Source organism: Triticum aestivum, chromosome 5D (genome assembly GCF_018294505.1).
Source record: "Triticum aestivum cultivar Chinese Spring chromosome 5D, IWGSC CS RefSeq v2.1, whole genome shotgun sequence".
In the NCBI taxonomy this organism is placed as follows: Eukaryota; Viridiplantae; Streptophyta; class Magnoliopsida; order Poales; family Poaceae; genus Triticum; species Triticum aestivum.
Genome location: NC_057808.1, coordinates 192,152,407 through 192,176,725, shown reverse-complemented (window position 1 = coordinate 192,176,725; position 24,319 = coordinate 192,152,407). Strand labels below are relative to the sequence as shown.

Sequence of the window (24,319 nt, the reverse complement as noted above, 5' to 3'; positions counted from 1 at the left end):
TGACTATTAAAAGACTGATATTTCTTCAGGTATACATAACAATAACAATCAGCAATACAGATCTGTAAAGTTGAAAGTACCAACAATTTCTAACAGATACAGTGAACTGGTTCACAACCTACATTTTCAGTCACATCTTGACTTCTAAAAGATAAGCCAAGACATGTGTGAAACAGGAACCAGCACACGAGGCTGGCATTAAGATTTACCACGACCTGGTAATAATTAAATGCAATAAGTATGGAGTCAATACGCATACTACAACTGCGCCAGCAACAATCTAGTTAGGGCTATGATCTGATAGCATTGCATGATAGCTCAATTAGTGTCCTTCTGGCTGTCATCACCAGAATGTTGCAGCTTATTGTCAAGTCCTGCCTCATCAGTTTTGTGTTGTTTGTCTCCAACGTTATCCTACAGAGCAACAAACGAAAAGAAGAAAAAATAAAACAAAACTCAAATGTTAACAAACATGCTTCAGAATATCAAACTAGGAAAAAAGTGGAAGACAAACCTTCAGTGAGCTATTCTTTGACAGAAGTTCATCGTACTCCTTTCTGATCCGGCTCACTTCATCTTTAAGTGAAGCATTTTCCTGTTTCAATACTTCAGCCCGCTGAGCCAACTCCTCACATTCAGCCTGCAAAAATACACAGTTGCTTCATCAACTTGAGGGGACAAAAGTGTATGTCTCGAGATGAACAAACAAAATACCTGCTTGCGCAGCCTAGATCTGCGAGCAGAATCCCTGTTTGACTGCTTTCTTTTCTGCCTTTTCAGTTCACGTTCATCCTGGATAATGGGTAGTCAAAATATTTAGTTTCTCCATTTGCCAAACTAAGATTTCAGATTTTTATCCACGAAACTACTGATACTGAAGTGCCTCTTCAATAGTCTTAAAACTGACTTATGGATTTATTTTGTTTATTAGTATATTTCAATAAAGTAACAATGGTTTATATTTTAGGTAACTGCAATATGACAAATAATTATCATTACTGTTTAGTATTTACTAGACAAGAAAAAAGGGTGATAAACCTCCTACAGTGCATGGTATGCAAGATGGGGAAAGTAAATAAAATTCATGATGAGTAAAGTAGTTATGGCTCAGTTTGAGCTTGCTGAACTGTGATGAGCTGTGCTTATTTTTAAAATCTGCTGTTGAAAATTAGCCACAAAAGTAGGCAAAAGCGGGTCAAACAAGCACTAAAATAGGCAAAAGCGGGTGGGGCAAATGCGATTATGGTAATCCACCACAATGCTAAGTGCTAACACAGCCTATGTCCAATTATACTCCTAGTACAGAAGTTAACTTCAGTTGCATGTATGAAGTTATCCTAAACACAGAGATCTTTCGGATAGATACCTGTATCGCAAAAGATTTATTTCTTGGTCTGACAAAATATACAAGGTTGGGAACAAAGGGTGTGTATGGTTTGAGTCTACGGTTGCCCCACCAAATACTTGGCTAGCCAAAATCTTGGTCAAGGTTATGTGTGCCCAAGAGTTGGCCAACTTTGGCTAAAAAGACGGAGCAGAGTTGGAAAGGAGCAACTGGCATGGCCAAAAAGTTGGCAACCATCCAAACCAAGACCAAAGTTTTGGTCATAGCAAAAAAATGGTATATTGGCTACAAACCAAGCAATACAAAAGTATTTATGAAGCAGAGAAGTAGAGGCTACAAAAATAGGGAAGGGTATAATCTATAATTCCCAAGATAAGGTCTTAGAAGAAACCTGCATCCACGGCTCTGTTGGGGCCACAGCCCCTGGAATTGCAGTTGGGGTCACTTTACCATGCAATGCAGGAGAGGAGCTTGCTGTATTTGCCCAGTAGTCCATTCCTATGTTCAAGTTTGTTGTTGGGCCAGGCACTGGACCACTTGATGGCATTTGCATAATTGCCAAAGTTTGCTTCAACTGCGCCTGGGATGGTGAAGGTGATACACCATTCTGGGAACTTCGGACATCTGATAGCACGCACAACAAAGTTAAGAAGCTTCATAAAGTGCAAACATGAAAGCAAGAACCATAAGAATTTTCATCGGCATACCTCCATCTTGTTCTTGTCCACTTTCCTTGTGTTGTGAATCCTGTAAAGATTACTCAAAATGGCAAAGATATTAAGACTTCTCACAAGAAACAAACACGAAATGGTATAGCATGTCTGGAATCATAAATGCCGCAAATTTAAACTCAAGGTGCATATGCTGCCTAAAAATGTACAGGCAAGTATGCACGTCTGATCAAAAAAGATTAAACGCTGCAAAACCATAGCTTACATTCTGAGAATTCGCTTCACTTCCCTCACTTGAACTTTCACTTCCACTTTCCCCACTGCAAGAAAAGAGGCAACACAAACTGAATGTTGCAAACAAGGAGGAAGTCTTGTTATTACTAAAATTGACCACACACTAACCTTTGAGAGATGGTTCCATTGGCTGATGCCCCTGAGGTCTTACCATGTTCGACACAGTTTTTCCCTGTAATCATGTTCAAGCTACCCAAACTTCCTTTGGATCTTTTAATGGGACTTTTTTCTTTTCCTTCGGAGGATTTGCCATTTGTTTCACCACCAGCAGTAGCAGCAGTGGTGGTAGTTCCCTGAAATATTAGGTCCATTAGACTCCATAATGAAAAAGAAGATCAGTCAATCTAAGAATGCCTCGTCTTACAGCAGCATCAGGATTGCCGTTTGGAGAAGTCATGGTATAGGGAGCAAATGGGTGTGCACCCTGCAGGATTATGCAATGACTCAGCAAATGTCAGACTCTAAGCAGTAGCATTTTAGGTATATACTGAAAACTACAGCAACATGCTGAAGCATACCGGTCGCATTGATGGGTGAGCATAAATTCCTCCAGGAGGGTATATGACATATGGTGGACTCCCATATGGTGGCATCATAGGCTGACAAAAGGCAACAAGAAACTCATGAGAAAAAAATACTCTTTAAAGTGCATGCAGAGTATTACAACTACACATTAGTGTTGGACCATATTAACAGTCTCCTTTGTTTTGGTGAACCGATTGCAGAGAAGTTCCACAAATTTTGTTAGATGGTTAATTATCTCATCCTCCGGTAACACAATCACAGTGGACGTAGCAGCGGCGACAATGACGACCGGCAGCCAGCAACTCATCCCTTGCTTTCGCCACGGTTAAAGATCGGCATACACTCTGCACCGGTGGGCAATGAGCAGATGCGTCTCATATCCGGCTACGGCGACAGCCAACTCCGTGGACGGAACAAGAGCGCCGCCCAACTCTCGTCAATGTAAAACTTTTGCATCCCTGGTTATCATAAGGAATAGCTTTCTCGCTCCTATTAATTCATATATGCATGCACGCAGGATTGCCCAACCAGGATGGTCGACTAAGATAACAGCACTACCACAGTGAAGCACATCAAGCATCTTCGGCCCAAGATACATCAGTCTTTGGCAGACACATCTGCTTCTTTTCCGTGCCTAGTGTGTCAATTGAACTCCTCCCACACGGCGCCAGTCAATTGATCAGCATGATGGATCGTTGCGGCTCCGGTGGTGTTCGACGACAGCGGCTTGTTTGGCCGGATGGTGCGGTGTGCTCGTGATGGACTGCACGACACATGACTGACACATCTCTTATGTGCAGCCTGTAAACTCGTGTTGTGGTCTAAAATACACACATACTCATATCAATTGGAATCTTGTTTGTTGCTGTTGTTGGATGTATGTAACGACACTTCAGATATTTAGCCAAGTTCAGTTTATTTCAGAGTCCAAACATACATCACATCCATGTGGCTAGTACGTACATGGTGTTTCTTTTGCACTTGTACAATCGAGAATATATACTCCTTCTGATGCACATATGTACTCTATCTTGGGCATGAATATACATCTCCATCGGTTGAATATACTAGTACTTGTTTTAATATATACTCCTTACAGAACACCAGTACATACTCCTTAAACAGAAATATTCGACACTCCATTAGACAATTTCAGTATATATTCCTTCGGAAAAAATTCAGCATATACTCCTTTGACAAGAAAAAAAAACAGTATATACTACTTTACAGAAACTAGTAGATAGTAATTACCATGATGAAAAATATATACTTCTTTGAAAAGGTTTACCATATACTCTTTTAAAAAGTACTCCCTCCGTTCACAAACATAAGATGTTTTAGATATTTCAATATGGACTACATATAGACCGAAATGAGTGAACAAACACACAACCATATATACACATCCAATTCACAAAAAAGTTAGAACATCTTATAATTGTGAACGGAGGGAGAAGTAGTATATACTACTTAAAAAACAGTATATACCCCCCATGGCAATATATATACCAAAATTTTATACGGTAATGCTCAATATCTCATATAATTCAATATAAATTCCCCATCACTGTTGCCACCAGATTTTGGCACGGTCAAGAACTTATTTAAGATGGCCTCAAATTGAGAAGTGATCTACATGAAAGAATTCCGTATTGTTGATATGAACATCTTTGAAGTTTGGGCCATCGCTGTCCGATTTCATCTCGAAGGCCGAAACTATGCTCAAAGTACTAAGATCTTATATTTAGAGTACAGTTTGGCCAATTAAGCCCCCAAGATGACCTCATATGAGAAAATGTTCTACACGGATTGTCTTCGTCTCGTTGAAACGATTGATTTTGATATAAAAATCATCTCAATTTGAGATCGTATGCAAAAGTTAGAGCCATTCGAATGCAGCTCTGCCAGGAGGCTACATATGGCGCGCCCCACCAGACATGATGTCTGAATGTTTGATGGGTAGCGCCACAAATCGGCTGTCTTGCGCGAGGCGCTCGGCCCTGAAGATGGCCTCGAATCGAAAAACGATCAACATGAAAGTTGTTTGTATCGTCGAAACGGTTAATATTGCTTTTGGGCACATCTTCATCCGAGGTCATTTGTGGCCTGTGAGAGTCAAAAACCGAACTAATGTCCCAGACTTACCTAAATCCGAGTTCGGTTAATTTTGGAAAGATTTGGACGTGATTTGGAGTCCTTTTCTTGTACGGGAAGTCCATCCGCCTCTTATATACCTAAGGGGTGACGGCCGATTGAACAACACACAATCGATCAATTCATCTACCACTTTTTTACCTTTACTTTTATCTCTCTCCCTTGTTCTTCTTTTTCCTCGTTCTTCGTTCGTTCTTCCTGTTGCAGGGCGGCGAACCTCGAGACCCTACGGGCGGTCAGGCCAACCTAGGGCAGCCCATAGCTGCCGCACGCCCTGACGGGGTCCCTCCCGGGCGTGTGGGGTTTCGGGTCTACAAAAGCACCCGCCGGATTGCCTGCATACCGCACTTCCAGCCGGGTCTCCTTCGACGTGAGCTGCGGTGCATCACCCCCAGCGTCAAGGGTACACAGTGACGTGTTCGTGTACGAACACACTTTTTGGCGACTCCGCTGGGGACGAAGCTTTGAACAGTCTCCAGCCTGTTCTTGCTACGAGGAGGGCGTCATCAAGCGGCTGCAATCTACAACGGTAACATGTATCATCAATCTCTTTACGTAGATGCAAATAGCCATTATGTTGATGTTGCTAGATCTTTCAATGGATATGTCATGTCGGCTAGCACTAATGAGCAAAGGCCGACTAGTTATTCCGTTGGAGAAACTTGGAATTTACAAAACTGTGACATGCAACTTATGAATCTGAACTTTCGTGCATCGGCAACACCTTTCAATATGCCGGTGAACAACACGATTTGTTTGAGTGATCAATATATGACACCTCATGTACATGAGGGAATCTCACAGTTTTGTCCATCGGCAGCCGACTCGCGATATGCGAGTTCATCCCTAACATGCCGATGGACGGGGGAATCGGCCATGCTTCCTAGTTATTTGGCTGGTTATCCTCAGTCATCATGTACTAGACCTCATGAGATTAATTTTTCAGTGGCATATGCAACTAAAAACATTCATGACTCGGCTCACCTTCGTGGTTATGGCCGAGTGAATGGAGTTTCTATAGGAGCATATATGCCTAATATTGCAGGAGATGAGGTGGCTTTGGCTGCATTAAAATGTTTAGCCAAAAATAAGAAGATTAGCGCACTTTGCCTTGAACAACATGAAAGGGGGCTGGTTCCTGATAATGAGGCAATAAGAGCTAGGGTTTTGAAAGAAGACGAAGTGTTGCCAGGTGGTCAAATTAGCGAGAGAAAATATTCGACAACAGTGCATACGTCTTCACCTATCATTGCAGCATATTATACACCCCATGTAGAATTGCCAAATTTCGGCAACATCAATTCATTGCCGAAAGATCCTAAGAGCGTTGGGGGGGCATGCGGATCCAAGTAGGGCCGAGTCTAAAGAATAATATGTCGCCCGAATGGATGGGGTCAAGCCAACTCTCACAGGGAATAGCGTCAATGGCTTTACTACACCAACTCTTGAGGAATTACCAACAGAATATCGACAAGCTTATGAAGCACTCAAGAAGAGGCGTGGAGAGGAATATTTGCAAGAATATGTGAAGTCCCTTCTTCCATTCAGCAATCATGATGGCTCCTCTATGATGTTGAGGCAAGCCAAGAAAGAAGCTTTGCAAGCAAACCAGCAAGAAAGGGTTCACTCGGCTAATACGGTTGATTCGGTTGAAACCGAGTTAAATATGAGCAAGTCGTCTACAGCCGAGTTGAACGGTTCCTTTAGTGACAAGACAATGGTGGATTCAATTGAAACCGGATTGAGCACCGAGACATTTAAGGTCGAGTGTGTTGCATCGAGCCAGCTGAGTACATCATGCCAGCCAAGAGCATCGTTCCAGACGAGGGCATCGCCGGCTAAAGTCGAGTGCATCAAGCCAATTATTGCCGCATGTACCAAATCAGAAGATGCAAGCTTTGCCGAGCAAAGGAACGGTAAACGCAACAAATTGGCCGTGCTAGATTTTTCTGGATGTGAGGGAGCTTACATGCTGCCCTGTGAGTTCTGTGCCAAAGAAATTGATGAGCATCAAGAGAAAAGTTATATGGCCAAACAAAGTTTGGCTAGTGATGAAGATCAAGAACCAAAGCGTGCAGCAGAACGAAGTTTAGCTGACGAAGAGCGGCCGAGTGGAACCCATTCGGGTAATCCGAGTGAAATCTACTCGAGAAATCCAAGTGAAATCTACTCGGGAAATCCGAATGATGAGGCACGAGATCCAGAAAAAGAGGAAGAGGCGTTGGAGGATTATTCAAAAGTGGTGAAAGGTATTGTTCCAGTGGTGCAACCATCTTCTCCTTCCAACGACTTCACAAAGGTACACCTAGCCGACAGTTTACTCAATTTTCGATTCGGTCTAAATCATATTGTTTTTTTTTTGAAAGGTGAATGACAGTGGGAGAGGCTCCCACTCACTTTGTATTGCTCACAAAGGAACAGTTACATATGCGTTACAAACCTCTCCCACTGACTTTGTATTGCTCACAAAGGAACAGTTACATATGCGTTACAAACCTCTCCCACTGACTTTGTATTGCTCACAAAGGAACAGTTACATATGCGTTACAAAGGGTTTTTGTGGCCCCCCGGCCAAGCAAGCTAGCTACAACCCTAGTGACCCAAATTTACAATGTAACTAGACAGGAAGGGGCGAAGCTCCTCTCTGCAGTTATGTGTTAGCAACTCCAAGAGATGCTTGAATCTAGCCAGCCATGCTCCGAAGGAATGCTGAATCCCTCTGAAGTGTTGGTTGTTTCTCTCCATCCATAGACTCCAAGCAGCCAAAAAAAATATATCCATGAAAAGAGGTTGCCTCCAGTTATCCCTACCCCCACGCAGCAAAGCCAATCTGTTGGCATCTATCGGCCACGTCAATCCAACTTTACTCCAGCAGTGTTGACTAAAGGGGCAATTGAAGAACAGATGTTCCATGTTGGAACAAACCCACCGGCGAGATACGCCGAACCGCCCTCCGGCGACAAACGCCGCACGAAGGTAGAAGAAGATGAACAGAATTTTCCAGGCGACGAATGCCCCGGCCGCCGAACGGCCTGTATGTTGGCTTCTATTCAACTCACCTACTCAAACACACATACATGGAGGTACACACGCACACACGCAGCACAACCCCGGAAGAACTCTCACATCGACCGGGCGCATACCACGGTCCCAACGGAGACTACATCTTCCTTAGGCCCCTCCCCCTCGGCTCGGCACATACCGTCACCGTGGCGCGGCAACAGACCGGCGCAATACACAGAGGGGGGTTTATATAGGCTGGCTCAGGCTACGCCTCGCGCTCGCCCCCACTCCGCCTGCGCATGCACGCAATCCGCCTGGCACGGTCACACCCACGTCGCGTCCATTCGTGCATGACGTGAACTGGCCACCAACGGATCCTGCATGCACGCACGATACACACAACTAATTGACCCACTAATCTCTCCACTCGAAGCTGCATGCACACACACGCACTGCCTAACCAACTGGAGCCTAACTCTAAGTCATGATTATTCTAACAAACTCCTCCTAATCTTGACTTGCCTTCTCGCCTCGCCATCACAGGAGACATGGCTCATCGTCGACCATCGTCCGCCTGATGCCGCCGCGCACCCCCACGCCGACGTGCCGTGTGCTCGCCGCGCCCGCGCCACACTTCCATGGCCTCCTCGTCATGCCGCCGCAGCCTCCACGCCACGTCGCCGCAGCGCGCGCACGTCTATGGGCCGACACACGGCGTGGAGCTCCGCACAGCCACGGTGAACGCGCTCGCCTTCGCCGCGCTCGCCACGCGCCGCAGCCGCGCCGCCGCGGACTCACCGCGTGCCGCCTCCACGTCCGCCATGACAATCGCAGCGCCGCGCACCTCCGTAGGCCGACACACGGCCTGGAGCTCCGTCACGTAGCCGCCGACGAACACCGCCATCGCCGGCACGCCTCCAGCACGGCGAACCACGCCAAGACAACCAAGCTCTGATACCAAATGTTGGAACAAACCCACCGGCGAGATACGCCGAACCGCCCTCCGGCGACAAACGCCGCACGAAGGTAGAAGAAGATGAACAGAATTTTCTAGGCGACGAACGCCCCAGCCGCCGAACGGCCTGTATGTTGGCTTCTATTCAACTCACCTACTCAAACACACATACATGGAGGTACACACGCACACACGCAGCACGACCCCGGAAGAACTCTCACATCGACCGGGCGCATACCACGGTCCCAACGGAGACTACATCTTCCTTAGGCCCCTCCCCCTCGGCTCGGCACATACCGTCACCGTGGCGCGGCAACAGACCGGCGCAATACACAGAGGGGGGTTTATATAGGCTGGCTCAGGCTACGCCTCGCGCTCGCCCCCACTCCGCCTGTGCATGCACGCAATCCGCCTGGCACGGTCACACCCACGTCGCGTCCATTCGTGCATGACGTGAGCTGGCCACCAACGGATCCTGCATGCACGCACGATACACACAACTAATTGACCCACTAATCTCTCCACTCGAAGCTGCATGCACACACACGCACTGCCTAACCAACTGGAGACTAACTCTAAGTCATGATTATTCTAACATTCCACAGTTTCCTCGGGAGGGTTTTGACAGAACATGCATGTGTAGTTGCCCCCCGCGACAGCAAAATGTCTACGTTTGAGCATATTCCTGGTATTCAGACGATCAACTAGGAGTAGCCACCCGAACATCTTGAATTTGATCGGGCTCTTGGCTTTCCAGAGCCAACCGAACGCCTCATCTGCCACAACCTGCTTGTAGCAGTGATTATAGAATTTCTTGGACGAGAAACGTCCGAGCGTGCATTCCCAAATGTCACAACGGTCGTTGGCCACACGAATTTGCGTCGACCACAAAATCATATTGTTGATGCACCCGTTAGTAAGATTCTAATTAATTTTGAAAGACCAATCGAGATGAGTAATCTGTTTGTTTCGAATTATCTTGTCACTAATCACGCTCATCAACACATGGCACCATTCATAGAGGCTAATAGTGACAACTCATCGCAATCAAAGTTGTTCCCGTCATGCCAACTAAAATTTATATTCATATGGACAGCTTTGTTTGTTTCATGCCTGGCTAACATTTGGTCTCAGATGAGACGCATATTCTGTAATTATTTTGGTTACGGGAATATAAAGTCAGGTTCAAAGTCCTCTAGGATAGCCGATTCAAGAGCATCGGAAAAGGAGGATGAAAATCAATGCATAGCCGAGTCAGACGATGTTAAACCGACACCACTCGGTTGTTTAGTTGCAAAGCCGATATCACACAATCAGTTAGTAGATGAGCAATGTACCTTCAGTCTAGGTATGTGTGATCACATTGTCGGTGCATCACTGACTAATCCTATTATTACTATTGATCACGATGTCGAGCCATCAAGACAAGAGCAAATGCAATGTTCATTCGAGCAAAATTTTAAAGACTACAATGTGATTCATAAAGTTGCACAATCAGCCAACACAGGACGATTGAAGTTTGTTCAAGAACGAGCATATGGCCAATCAGATCAGATTGGTCTTGATGGCGGTCAAATGTTGACTCGGCTATCTCAAGCCGATTCATCTAAAGGACGACAGGTACACACCAATGATGATAGGGTCAAGTCTTCGAGCAAGGATATTGTTAAAAAGTGCATTAACAACAATCTTGAAGACGGGAATTCCATCAAAGCTACAATGGCGACATCTAGCAATGGGGGGCAACGAGAAAATTCAAAGACCGATGCACGCACAACTAAAGAAAGCAAAGGCCATGGTAAGCACAAAGGTAAAAGGCTGAAAGTCACTTTCACGAAGTTATTATAAAAATATCAGAAGATAAGTGAGGCAAAGAGTGCTTATCGGCCGAGTGAAATAAAAGCATCGAAGTCACCCCCAAGGCACAAATCTGAAGACCGGGATTGGCGAAGGAAGAAGTTGAGCAAGCAGACTCCGTATCCTCCTTTTGGGCCACCAATGCCGATGTCATGGATACCTCCCCATGCTGACTCTTATTCATATATATCATGGAACAAGAATAAATCAAGGGCACACCGTCCATCATATTCTAAACCACATCAACAAAATTATGCACCTCCGAGAGGATCATCGTTTGTTCAACAACCACATGTTAAAGACCGGCTCAACCAAAAAGAATCGGTCCGGAGCTCGGCAAAAAAGATGGACGTGATCAAGCAAGTGTACAGAGTGAAAAAGGATGGCCGCAAGTGTGCTATTTCAGGTCTGACTCTAGATGAAAAAAAGCCTGCCGAGGCTATGTTGGCTACTAAGGACAAGAAAGTGAAGCAAGTAACTTTCAAGGATTCAATCGCCGAGTTTGGACAGGCCAAGCCAGAGATGCCCAAAGATAGAAAGAAATTGCCAGTACACAGAACAAAATCACAGTCAGGATGCTCACTCGGCTTATCACATTGGCAAGAAAGAAAACTGAAGCGGCTCAGGGCCAAAGAGTTAGAGAAGAGGAACATGGCATGGGTCCCGAAGGGAAGCCGTCAAGGTGAGAATGATGTACCAGCTCCTGTTGCGAAACAAGCAAAAGTAAGGGAGTACAAACGTAAAGCCTGTAGGCGAGGACGACAATTTTCATCTCACTATAGGAGACTCCAGGAGGCTTGGCATCCACACTCTTCAATCGTACCATCAAAATCAACGCTATGGAATTTATCCTCAGCCAAAACATCTAACTTATTTCGGCTATTCACACTTTGGTGCACGGACTCCCGAGCTCCTTTGAGATGAGAACGCATGGCCGATATTTGCATATCGCCCTCAGAGTTCATTGTGTTGGCAAAGCCGGCATCTGGCTAACGGTGTTCACCATGGTTGATCTCCTACTCCTATAGTCGATGCTCAGTGTTTGCCAATACTGGCAAGGCCGACTTAATTATTGAGTCAGCCACTAATCAAGGGTTTAGTGCATAAAAAAGCTCCGACTCCTGATGTTAGTTATTTGCAGGATCCAAGTCAGGAGACAGACGTTGTTCGGCGGAGGCTTGATGGTGTACTTTGATCAATAATGAGTTGAGTCGCCGAACAGTTGACGATATTCCTTTGAGGTGCATGGTCATAACCGCTCGGCAACTGGCTTATCGCCGAACAGTTCTAATATTCCCATGGAGTGCCTAGACAAAGCAAGGTCAGGATTGACGTAAGTTTCGAAACTTACGTGGAGGTCTTTGTGACATCCAATGGTCGTTCTCAGACTATTATCCAAGAGGCTCTACCCAAGCAGCAACAAGCCTGAGCATATGGACGATAAAAATTATCGTACTCAGCATGCACAGCCGATGGAGTGTTGGCATCGTGCTTAAACATTACCCTAGGCAAAGTATTTTCTGGCACGCAAGCTCTGCCAGAAAACAGGAGGGCATGTGTTGACACCAGATTTTGGCACGGTCAACCTCAAATGGTGAAGTGATCTACATGAAAGAATTCCGTATTGTTGATATGAACATCTTTGCAGTTTGGGCCATCGCCGTCCGATTTCATCTCGAAGGCCGAAACTATGCTCAAAGTACTAAGATCTTATATTTAGAGTACAGTTTGGCCGATTAAGCCCCCAAGACGACCTCATATGAGAAAATGTTCTACACGGATTTTATATACCTAAGGGGTGACGGCCAATTGAACAACACACAATCGATCAATTAATCTACCACTTTTTACCTTTACTTTTATCTCTCTCCCTTGTTCTTCTTCTTCCTCGTTCTTCGTTCGCTCTTCTTATTGCAGGGCGGCGAACCTCGAGGCCCTAGGGGCGGTCAGGCCAACCTAGGGCAGCCCATAGCTGCCGCACGCCCTGACGGGGTCCCTCCCGGGCGTGTGGGATTTCGGGTCTACAAAAGCACCCGCCGGATTGCCTGCGTACCGCACTTCCAGCCGGGCCTCCTTCGAGGTGAGCTGCGGTGCATCACCCCCAGCGTCGAGGGTACACGGTGACGTGTTCGTGTGCGAACAATCACCATATTTAAAAAGGAGAGTAGATGCGTGTTACGTAGTACAAATCATCACCGTATTTTTTTGATTGAAAACCCATATACTTCCTTGATAATAAGATCAAGTAGTCGCATGCCGCCATGCACACACAGCAGGTTGACTTTTTTCTGTCGGTTAGTTTTTTATTGGGTATATCCAACTCAAACTATCTGGGTGGGAGTATGTACTCCTAGGGAGTACAAAAGAGGTGTCCGGGAAAATAAATCTTACAACCAAGGGTAGTTACCCCCACGATTACTACCTTCTGATCTTATTCAGATCTTGAATGTTTTTAAACAGGTCGCATGCACAGAAAAGTGATCTTTCTTCGCCTGATTAGTTGGCCCACGGGTCTTCCTATTTTCTTGGTCATTCCAATCCTTTCTATCGTAGCTGTAAAATTAACTGGATCTGCATGCAATCTAAACAATTCTATCTCTCAGCGCTATTTATTTCTGTCTCTCTCTCTTCTCTCTCTCCCATGAACCAAAACCAGTGCCGGCAAAACAAATGGATTGTGAACGATGTGAGCAACAAAAGAGGTAGTACGAATTTATGTGATTCATTTCTATACATGTGTCTTGCTAATTGCCTTTTTAATTTTAGATGGACACCCTGCTAAGCATTGGTCTTGCGCGTCTCCCGGAAAATATACCATCGGATTAGGTGGACATGGCAATGGCCGTGTGCCAGATGAACGCCGATCTCCCCGGTGAGACGGTCTAAACTTGATGTTTTGCTCTCTCCTTTGGTGTTGCAAACATCATATCTGGTACTGGAGCATGCATGTATGTTTGGAAGGCACTGGTTGATTAAAACGCGAGGATGTGCAGCTTGCTAATTGGTGTCTTATCACACTCATTTTCCTTTTGCAAATCTGCAGTCATGCGTCATGCCATCAACTGCATGACAATGGTCGCCGGGATCCCAAGGTGGAGCAATGCAGGTGCCGAGCACGCACGCTGAAGCAAAGACATTTCACCTCGTCCGTGATTGATCCTCGACGGCAGTGGAATCATGACATTATAGTGGCGTCTACACATGATACTCCGATGTCGAACTCATCTCTCATCGGCAGGCTCTAGCCACTGTGATCTTGTTATCACCTAGGCTATAGTGGTGGACATGAGAAGCCAATGCTGCTGCAAGAGTGCCTGCCTCAGTATGTGTGGATGAATGCGTACCATCACATATGTATGGCGCATGTACATGCCGTGTCATGTAGTTTATATCAAATATCTCAAATATCTCAACTAGACGTACACCACTACAAATTATTATCTCCATACATAAAGGATTGTATAAACTTCATACTCCTTTCCTGTAAGCACTGTATATTCATGTTCGTGATTAAAAAGTCCAGACTTGTTAATCACTCTATATTTATGTGCAGTTGGCGCTGGCCGTACACAGTACTAGTTTGTATTATGTTTGTCTTGGATGATTTATGCATGTTTGCATGCCATGGCATTGGATAGCCATGAATGTGCCATGTTCAGAACGTCGGATAATGATCATGGTATAATCCCATGGTCGTGTTTGTGTGTTAAATTCACGGCAGGTTGTTCATTCGAAGTTGCACTTCACTTCCTCTACAAGAGTGTGTCAACATGGACGCCAATGACCGAGCTGAGTTCATGAGAAAGATGCATGCAGATAAAAGGACCGCCATCGGCAAGTCCAAAGGCATGCCTCCAAGGTCACACCAACAAGAAGCCCATGGTGTTCCAACTCAGAGATCTTGTTTGACTCCACATTCACAAAGACCGCTTTCCGGAAGAGCACAAATCCAAATTGCTTCTAGGAGTCAATGGACCCTTCAAGGTGCTACAAAGGATCAACAACAACGCTTACAAGATCGACAATCCACTCAACAAGTACTCAGTGAGCGACACCTTCAACGTCTTCGACTTGGTTCCATTCCATCGTGATGAGGTTTTGGGTCTGAGGACAGATCTTCCCCAAGGGGAGGGGGAAGGGGATGGTGTGGAGCAGCCCATGGACATCACCATGGATCCTCCAACAACACCCCAAGCGCCAATTGGACCAATGCTGGAGCCCATGCCTTTACCATTGAATACGAGGTGAACACTTTCCTCTTCAAATTTCCTATGCATTCACTCGAGACCTGGCTACTACTTCAATCCGAGACCCTATGCATACTCAGATACCAAGGATCCTTCCATGAAGGAGCGACGGGAGAAGGCCGCATCATGGAGAAGAGGAAGAAATGATTCACAGCTTTAGCGGCCGAACTGTCTAGCTACCAACCCGAATTGCCCGACATGAAGTGCTCGGAACATCAATACCCACAAATTGAAGCCGGGCAAAGTCCTCTGACCTTTCATCCAGCTCTTCATCTAGCCATCAGCCGGACTGTCTGGGTAGCAACCCAGACTATCCGGCCCTTGGAGATTGCTCTGCTCCCGAAGACTTCGCCGGCCCGGACCCAAGCCTGCGTCAGCGGCCGGACTGTCCAGCTAGCAACCCGGATTGTCCGACCACCAGTCAGGACTATCCGGCCACCAACCCGGACTGTCCGACCACTGCCTGCATGCAGGTCTGGCCAAGAGGCCATGTATCCCCTCTCACCTACCCTTTCGCCTCTTAGCTATATATAAACCGTACCATGGACCCATATTAGAGTTAGCAAAGCATATATCTAGACCTTGGGAGAGCTTTGCTCATCTTGCCACCTCCTAGAGGATCAAAACCTCCTAAGGGAGAAGGATTCTCCACAGGATCAAGAACAACCAGGGTTTGGAGAAGAACATCTCTCAAGGCCCCATCTCTCTTAACGATTTGGGAAGAACTCTATCCTTTTACCTTTTCCTTTGTTGATTGTGGATCTATATGTATCTCTTGTTTTGGATGTTTTGAGAGAACATGTGTGATGGAAACTTGTTTGTCTAGTTTAGAGTTATTTGTGTTTTTCCCCTTGGTCACCTCAAAATTGTGAAGATTGGGCATCAATTAAGACTTGGTCCTATATCAACCTAAGTATGTATGGAACTGAAGAACAATGACTTCTTGTTTATCCATGTGTAACTTCTCACCTCTGAATGTGTGTTGAATCGCTTCGTACATGGCATTCTAGCACAAGGCAAAGAGTGTGGCCCAAGACCAAAACAAAGAGGTTCTGCACCTAGTAGCTATAGGTTCAATTGGATGGAGTGTTTGAATCCGTCGTCTTAGCTGGACCAAACTGTTATTTGCGGGATGTCGGGTACCACATGGGTAAAAAGAGGGCCGTCATGTGTTCCATACATTGCAGAACATGCACGCCTGCATTTTGAAGATGTGGAACCTATTCTAGACACGTTCGTGACAGCGATTCAAACAAACGCGTGGACTGTGACCACCTGACGCAGGTTTCTGTCAGCACCAATAGTGGTCTAACATCTATCTCCAATAATTCACCAAATCGGATGGAAAAGGAACCCAGTCAACGGTTCGAATCACGAGCCGGATGCCGACTATTCCCACAGCTATTTCTCTAGTAAAGGTTGATAGAAAATCCTCCTCCTAGCAAAAGTTTGACCCACATTTGATCTTTCCCTATGATGAAGTATTATATATCTTTAGAGGCTCTGTGCTCTATCTTCTGAGGTAATACCACAGACAGAGAATAGGGGAACAAAACTATAGAGTAGTTAACTGCCATTATAAAAGAAACATGAAACCTTACCTGAGGTCCCCACATGTATGGATGACCCTGTGGGTTTGACACCACGGGAGAGGGAAAGAACCCATGTGGTGGAATTGGAGGATATCCCTGAAAAAACCAATGGAGAACATGATGAGCAGCCTAGGGTAGATAGTACATGTGATCTATTTATTAATGATAGATATATTGATATGTGTGAATCAAGAAGGGAAATAAGTGCAACGAGAAAATAATATGACACACGAGAAAGCTATTTTGTCAATTGTAACCAGAATTAACAAAAGGAAAAAAAATAGAACGACCACATTGCAGCCAAAATCAGTAACGATCCTTAAAATTGAGGGTGGGTAGTTGTATTTGCAATTATTATCGAAAAAATGTCGCTGCCTAGTACTTATTTCCCACTTTCCTTGTGTTTTCACACAAGAGGGATACATGTTTTGAGTCATCCATCTCCAAAACAGGGAAGAGAACTTCCTCACCTGAAAGCTGGTCCAATCTGGGTAAACTGTCGGTGTTGCAGTACTCGAAGTAGCAGGTGGCTGCTGCTCCTGTTACAGGGAAGGACAAATTTTTAGGAAGACACATTCACTATTTTTGGTATAGACTACAGAGATAATGCCACAATTCCAGCATTGAAAACCTGAGGTGCGGATGCCTTGTTTGCCTTAGCAGGTGTCTCTGCTTCACTGCTTCCCATGGTGACTCACAGAAAGAGGGCAGCAATCACTCCATTGTCCACAGTCACACAAAGTGGCATAAAGTGAAACCTGAATTGGCCATACAAAGAACATAAGTAAGCTAAAATTTAGCAAAACTGTATTACGTCCTCGATTGGAAAAGGTGCTAGGCACGCTAGGTGACAGAGAAACGCCTCGCCTAGAGCATAAGTGAAAGTCTAGGCAGGGCAAGTAAGAAATTGTCCACTCCAGCGAGAAATCATGCCATGTCACACTGGCAGGCCAAATGGACCATTTTCAGATGGGCAATAGCTGGTAGTTTACTCATTTCATGCTCTAAATTAATGTCTATACGCATATAATACCACAAATACAACCCTGCTAGTCAAAACTGTATGACCGCCTAGGCTGCGCCTAGGGCGCGTAAGCTCCACCTAGGTGCTAGGCAAAGGCAACCTACTTATGCCTGGCTTTTTTTAAACCTTGATTATGTCAGCCACTTTCTCAAGATCCCATCTATTTCATGATCTCAAATTCTTCCAACAGTTGGGAAGGAAGTATAAAAGGCTTCAAGAAATAGTAGTGTACAAAACCGACTTGGGTTAACAAATTACAATAATAAAGGCCAACTTAACTGCTCAAAATAACTATAAAGCTCCTTTGTCAAAAATATTAGCTTGATTTTCGTCAAGGTGACCACAACACAATTGCAACACGGTTAACTTAGATTATCCTTTTATCACAAAGTACTGGTCGAGTTACCTTCAGATTACACAGTTTGTGGTTCATGTCCTTCATAGAACAGAACAAACCAATGCTCTCTCAAAAAAACGCAGAAAATCCCATGGACCACAGATTTTAAACCTTTTAGAAACAGCAAATCTGAACCCTCAAAAAAAAAAGAAACCGCAAATTTGCCATAAACCCAACAGCTACAATTCTACTACAGCGCTGCATTATGCTACCCAAAATCTACAAAAACAGTAACATGTGGTGTTTTAAAACTAGTTCCAGGTGCTACCAGCCACATATGCAAACTCAATAAAGCACCAACAAAACCCTAATAGATCCCCAAAATAGAATGGTGAAAAATATAAACCCATGAACCATCCAAATCTTCAAAACCTACATCCCAACATGACGATTGGAAACACAGCGAGGAGTGAAGCATTAACATAAACTACATACAAAGAATCTTGAAGGCTTGAAGCAACCTCTAATAAAAAAATAACTACCGCGCCTGTCAGGTTTCCTACTAAAGAAGGCCAATTACTAGTCTATGTTACTACCTCTATATGTAGAAGTGCATGCTCTAGCCAATGCAACCAAAAGACCGATCTGATGGAAGAGACTAGGCAGCACATTATACGTCAACACTCCCCCTCACGTGTGGCTCCCTCAGGCCTAAACGTGGACCGAAAGTGGGCTGCAATATAATTGCACCAGCCGGGTCTTGAACTCAAGACCTCTTGGCTCCGATACCATGTAGAAGTGCATACTCTAGCCAATGCAACCAAAAGACCGATCTGATGGAAGAGACTAGGCAGCACATTATACGTCAACACTATAGTGGGGAGTAACATATGTGTGGTAACATGCAACACTTCATTTATTAGGCTATAGACTCATTTTGCCTTGATATGTGTGATGTTACTCATACTACTAGTAACTAGCTATGTTACCACTTTCCTCCATTTTTTCATTTATTGCTTGCTACATCATCTATTTTATCTAGATATGTGTGATGTTACTACCTAAGTTACTCCCACTGTGGGTAGTCTAAGCACAAACTACACCTAACAAAACCCTAGCTACTATATTTAAAATCCAACGCCTAAACTCGAAACCTGTACCAAAGGGACTATGCTGCTGAGACAAAAAAAATCTAGCCAGGTCTCACAAGTCTCGCATCAGGTAGACACTATCTCGTTCTCGCCGCGAATTACACATAAACCCTAGCACCCTTCACCCTCGCTCCGACCAAAATCAGAGGCCCAAACTCGGGAACCCCCGACTCCAAACTACCAACAAAAATCACCCAGACCAAGGAAATCACCACCCGCTGCGTAATATAATTTTAAAAGGCCAACGGCCAGATCCGGCGAGGCGGGCGATTCGAACGTCGGGTACCTCTCGGGCGGCAAGCGGACCCGCGCGGTGGACCTCGAGATCTGGAGTAGAGCGGCAGGAGAGAGGGTAAAGTAGTAGGGGTGTGGCGTGGCGCGAGAGGTCTTCCGGTATGGAGAGAAGAAGACGACGAGGACACGATGGACGCCGCGCAGCAGCTGCGACCAGCGACTAGGCTTCGGTGGTGTGCTAGCTAGGCAGGCAAGCAGGCCAGCTCAGTCAGTCGGAGCGTTTGTTCTTGCTCGCGTTGCTGTCTGGTTTGTTTCCCTCTCACAAACCTGGCCAAATGGGCCAGCCCGGCACGGCACGGCCCGCCCTGAGATAAATGGGCCAGGCACGGCACGGCCCGCTCAGGCACGCGAACTACTTGGGCCGTGCCGGCCCGGCACGCGTGCTGGCCTTCGAGGCCCAGGCACGGCCCCTGGCTAAACGTGCTGGCCCGTAGGCACGTCTGGCCCGTGGTGGCCCGATTTTTCAGAAAAAAGCACGTCTGGCTGGAGCAGGCGCGCATGGGCGGTGCAGGGCTGCACGCGCGCTCGTCGGCTTGTGCCATCGATGCAGCAACGCAGGGCTGCAGCCTTCATGCATGCATGCATGCACGTCTCGCTTCGTGTTTTTAGTATATGTTTCGCTGTACCTGGTATGTGGCACTAGCACGATAGCAACAGTAGGTTTTGGTACGTTTATTACTTCCAAAGAATTGTAGGACGTTTATTACATCCAGAAAATAAGAAGAAAGTCTGTACGTCAGAAAATAAGTATAGAAAGTTGAAAAAATATATGACAATGTGTCATCATGTGGGATAAATATTGAGCTTTATTAAAGCATGCCTCATTAAAACCTTCCGTCCCTAAGAAGTAAAAGAGTACAATGCCATGCTCGAGATAAAAAAATGAAAATTACAAAGAGTACAACTACATGGCTTGGTGCCCTGCGGCCTGCTCGTCTGTCTTGTCGTGTTTCTGCTTATGGCGATGAAGGTGGCCGATTCCTCCGTTCCCCAGGCTCAAAAAGATTCCACATCTTTTGCACTTAGCTTTACGCATGTTGACACCATCCACCACAAATACTTCTTCATCAAAGTAGTTCGAGACGGGCGAGACTCTTCGTCGAACATTTGGAGCATCCATGTGTTGAGTGTGGAAATGAGATGGGGTTTGAGTGTGAGAAATAAGAGGGGGTAGGCAGCCCTTTATATAGCCAAAAAAACTTACTATTTTTACATGGGCTGGCACGTTAGGCACGCTAGGCACGTTAGGCAAAAATAAGTCCAAAAAATTAAAATGAGGAAAGTGCCATCATGTGGGATAAATCTCGAGCTTTATTAGTGACTGCCTCATTAAAACCCTCCATCCCTGGAAAGTAAAAGAGTACAAAGCCATGCTATAGGTTACAAAAGGAAAAAAAATTACAAAAGCATAAGAAAATTACAAAAGGAAAAAAATAGAAAGACTACAACTACTCTTCGTTCTCTTCGTCTTCGAGTGCAAGATCTTCGAACGTGGCCATCAGTTCGTTGTTTTCCGCAGTGTGTTGGCCTCTTCTTCTGGCTAGTTCTCCGTCTTTCACGGTCATGAGTGTTCTCACCATATCCGGGGTGAGACTCGTCCTTCTTTCCTCAAGTATTCTTCCAGCTAGACTGAAAGCAGACTCTGATGATATAGATGAGACGGGTACTGATAACACATCCCGTGCTAATATGGAAAGCACCGGATATGTAACCTTGTATTCATGCCACCACTGAATTATGTCAAAGTCGTCGTCCTCATCTTCATTGAAGCTGACTTTGTCGCAGTTGAGGTACTTCGCTAACTCCCCACCACCTAAAAGCACAGGCGATGGTCCTGATGTGGAAGAGCTCGGGGCAGAGGTGGAAGAACCAAATAACTTGCTCCACACTCCTTTCTTTTTTCCAGTTGGTGCTGGTGGAGGCCGCTGCATGAACTCCGGCATACTTTTGATCGTACTTAGCATAAACTTCAGAAAGCTTATCACGAACCTCAGTGGAATAAGCGATATAATCTATCCCTAGGGCCCCAGTTAGTACAGCGAGTGCACTAGCAAACAATTCAAGTTTAACCCTAGGATCCAAGATAAATGCAAATGCATACAAAATAGGAATCTTCGCCCAATATTTGCAATATTTAAGTTTCATGCGAGAAACCATAGGACTTAATAAAACATTATTTTCATATGCTTTCAAGTGAGATGCAATGTCTACAAGAGTGTGCATCATTAAAGGAGATGTGGGATAATAAACCCCAGACAAAGAAATTGTTGCATCATAAAATATCTCTAAAAACTTGACCAAAGCTTTAGCAACATCCCAAGTATCAGCAGTGAAATGTTCTCTCCCCATATTTGCATTAATCCATCCCGAGAATGCAATTTCGTCTCGGATAACTGCCTTAAGCATCATATATGTAGAGTTCCATCTAACAAGCATGTCTAGATTGTACTTATGAGGAATTTGTTCTATTGCTATGCAATATCTCTTATAGCCAGTAATTCGCTGATTAGAGTTACCAAGAAAAGAAATTGCAGTGCGTATAGTCTCAACCTCTTTCTTGCATCTTTTGATAGCACATTTAGCAATAAGATTAATTATATGACAAGCACAACGTTGATGCAGTAAAAAAGATGCAGCATATACAGAAAATAGAGGACTGAGGCTCTCCATTGCAGTTGTATTTGCTGAAGCATTATCCAAAGTTACTGCAAATATCTTTTCGGTCAGACCAAATTCTGACACAACATTAAGTATTGCCTGGGCTATGTTTTCACCCGTGTGTGCTTCGTCAATTAATTCAAATTCTATAATTCTTTTTTGTAGATCCCATTTTTTGTTAACATAATGAGCGACCACACTAATGTAGTCTTGCTTTGCCCGACCACTCCAGATATCAGATGTTAAAGAGACTGAAAAAGTGCATGTAGTAAAATCATCTTTTATTTTCTGAAGACTAGTTTTGCATAATTTTGTCATATCCCTACTTGTAGTTTGTCTAGAAACTGATTTGAAACTAGGAGTATGAACTTTTTGAATGTATTCGATAAAACTGGGCGAATCACCAAAACCTAATGGCAAATCATTAGAAGTAATTAAACGACAAATTCCTTCTTTATGAAGATCAGGATCATAGATGAAGTTCTGTATCGTACCGTCGGGGTTGAATTTGAGCGTGGCCTGTGTACCCGCAGACTGCTTGTCCGCTTTCTCGTGCTTTAGGATGTGCCTATTGAGGTGGCCGGTTCCTCCTTGCCCCCCCCCCCCCCCGTGGAAAGCAAGCGGGTGCATCTCTTGCACCGAGCTTTCAACACGTTGACGTCGTCCTCCACGACTATTTCTTCTTTGAAATGGTTCCAGCACGCTGAGGTTTTGTGTCGAACCCTCTTTGTGCCGATGGAGGTGAAGGTACTACACTGGGTAGTGGATTGGCTGCCGGACGCTAGATCACTAGTATCGAAATTTAACCGGCTGGGATCACTACCCATGGGATCATCCATGTTTGAGTCGGTGTGAGAAATAAGAGGGAGAGAAGGTTTGAGTGTGAAAATGAGAGGGGTGGGCAGCCCTTTTTATAGCAAAAATCTGACTTTTTTGGGACCTAATTTGCCCTACAACGTTCAAATATTCAAAAATGAGACAAAACATACCTAAACCCCTCTACCCCCCTAAACCCCTCTAACCCCCCACTAAACCCCACCCATCGCTGCCATCGGAGGAGGGCACGTCACACGCTCCCCCTCGCTCCTCCCGACTCCCGAGCAACGACTCTTTCTGTTTCTGCTGCTATCGATGGAATCCCTCCCGTGCCGTGCCGTGCTGGGCCATGCTTGTGCCTGGCCCATTACTGTGCGTGCTGTGCCGGGCTGGCACGCGTGCCGGGCATAGCAGCCCAGGCACGGCCCTAGCCGGGCCACGTGCCAGGCACGGCCCACTTCGCCTCGTGCCGTGTCGGCCCATGACGGGCCAGGCACGCGGGCTTTCGTGCCAGCCCATTTAACAGGCCCGTTTGGCCAGGTTCGCCCTCTCAGTCATGACCCTCTTTTTTTCAAAAAATCTCAAAAGAGAAACATCAATTTTATTAATTAGAAATAATAGTTACACATTGTCAATGCGAAAAGGTACAATATCACTCGTAGGTTCCTCAAACCAATCTCTAGTGACGAAAAATTTCGTTAGCCTAGCAAATTCATGAGCCACCTTATTTGCTTCCCTATTGCAATGTTCAAACCTAACAAGAGGAAAATCAAAGACCCACCGAAGACACGGTTTCACACACCCTTCGTCGATGATACACGCACCAATCCCAGCTCCTAGCTCCTAGCTCCCGGTCCCCCGCCCAACGCCGGCGGCCACTCCGGCCCCCGGCGGCCACCTCAGCCCGGCGCTGGCCATTCCGGCCCCGCTGGCCACCCACAGCCATGTCCTCCCCCCTTCGTCGACCATGGGTCGCTCGCGCGAGACCCGCTAGTTGGAGTCCAGCCCCTCCTCCGGCGGCTCGGTCGGCTCCCTGCCCGCCAGCTACCGCGAGGCCCTCTGCCGGTCCCCTGCGCCCTCTCCGGTCGCCTCCCCGGCCGGCTCCGGCTCCTCTCCGTCCCCCGCCGCATCCTCCTCTCCACTCGCGCGATCCGCCATCCGCTCCGAGATCTGCCGCTCGGCGGACGAGCTCCCCGCCCAGCAGCCGGCCTGGCAGGTTGCCCGCGGGCGGAAGCGGCCTCGCCAGCGTGCGCCCCATCGCCCGCGGCGTGGGCCCGGTGACGGCCCTCGCCAGCATCCCTCCTAGCTCCGTGAAGGGGAGTGCCCCCGGTGCTTCAGCACCGCCCACCCGCGCTCCGAGTGCCGCCGTGAGATTTGCTGTGCGCGCTGCCGCTTC

General features: G+C 46.0%; 1 protein-coding gene across 1 annotated transcript; it reads right to left on the bottom strand.

Moving 5' to 3' along the window:
- Positions 1-19,677, bottom strand: LOC123120028 (bZIP transcription factor 1-D-like). Its single transcript, XM_044540040.1, has 13 exons — positions 19,442-19,677; positions 17,275-17,401; positions 17,114-17,182; positions 16,653-16,739; positions 2,829-2,909; positions 2,675-2,734; positions 2,419-2,603; positions 2,282-2,336; positions 2,053-2,092; positions 1,737-1,969; positions 715-792; positions 515-640; positions 1-414 (listed from the first exon to the last, which is right to left on the bottom strand). Exons 2-13 carry the CDS (start codon positions 17,329-17,331, stop codon positions 319-321), a joined length of 1,167 nt encoding a protein of 388 aa, XP_044395975.1. The 5' UTR covers positions 17,332-17,401; positions 19,442-19,677; the 3' UTR covers positions 1-318.
- Between the last annotated feature and the right edge of the window lie 4,642 nt (positions 19,678-24,319).

Coding starts and splice junctions, on each gene's coding strand:
- LOC123120028 (XM_044540040.1), bottom strand. CDS start 17,331: ATGGGAAGCAGTGAAGCAGAGACACCTGCTAAGGCAAACAAGGCATCC. Junction 2,604..2,674: donor ACGGCAATCCTGATGCTGCT/GTAAGACGAGGC, acceptor CTAATATTTCAG/GGAACTACCACCACTGCTGC. Junction 641..714: donor GATCTAGGCTGCGCAAGCAG/GTATTTTGTTTG, acceptor GTATTTTTGCAG/GCTGAATGTGAGGAGTTGGC.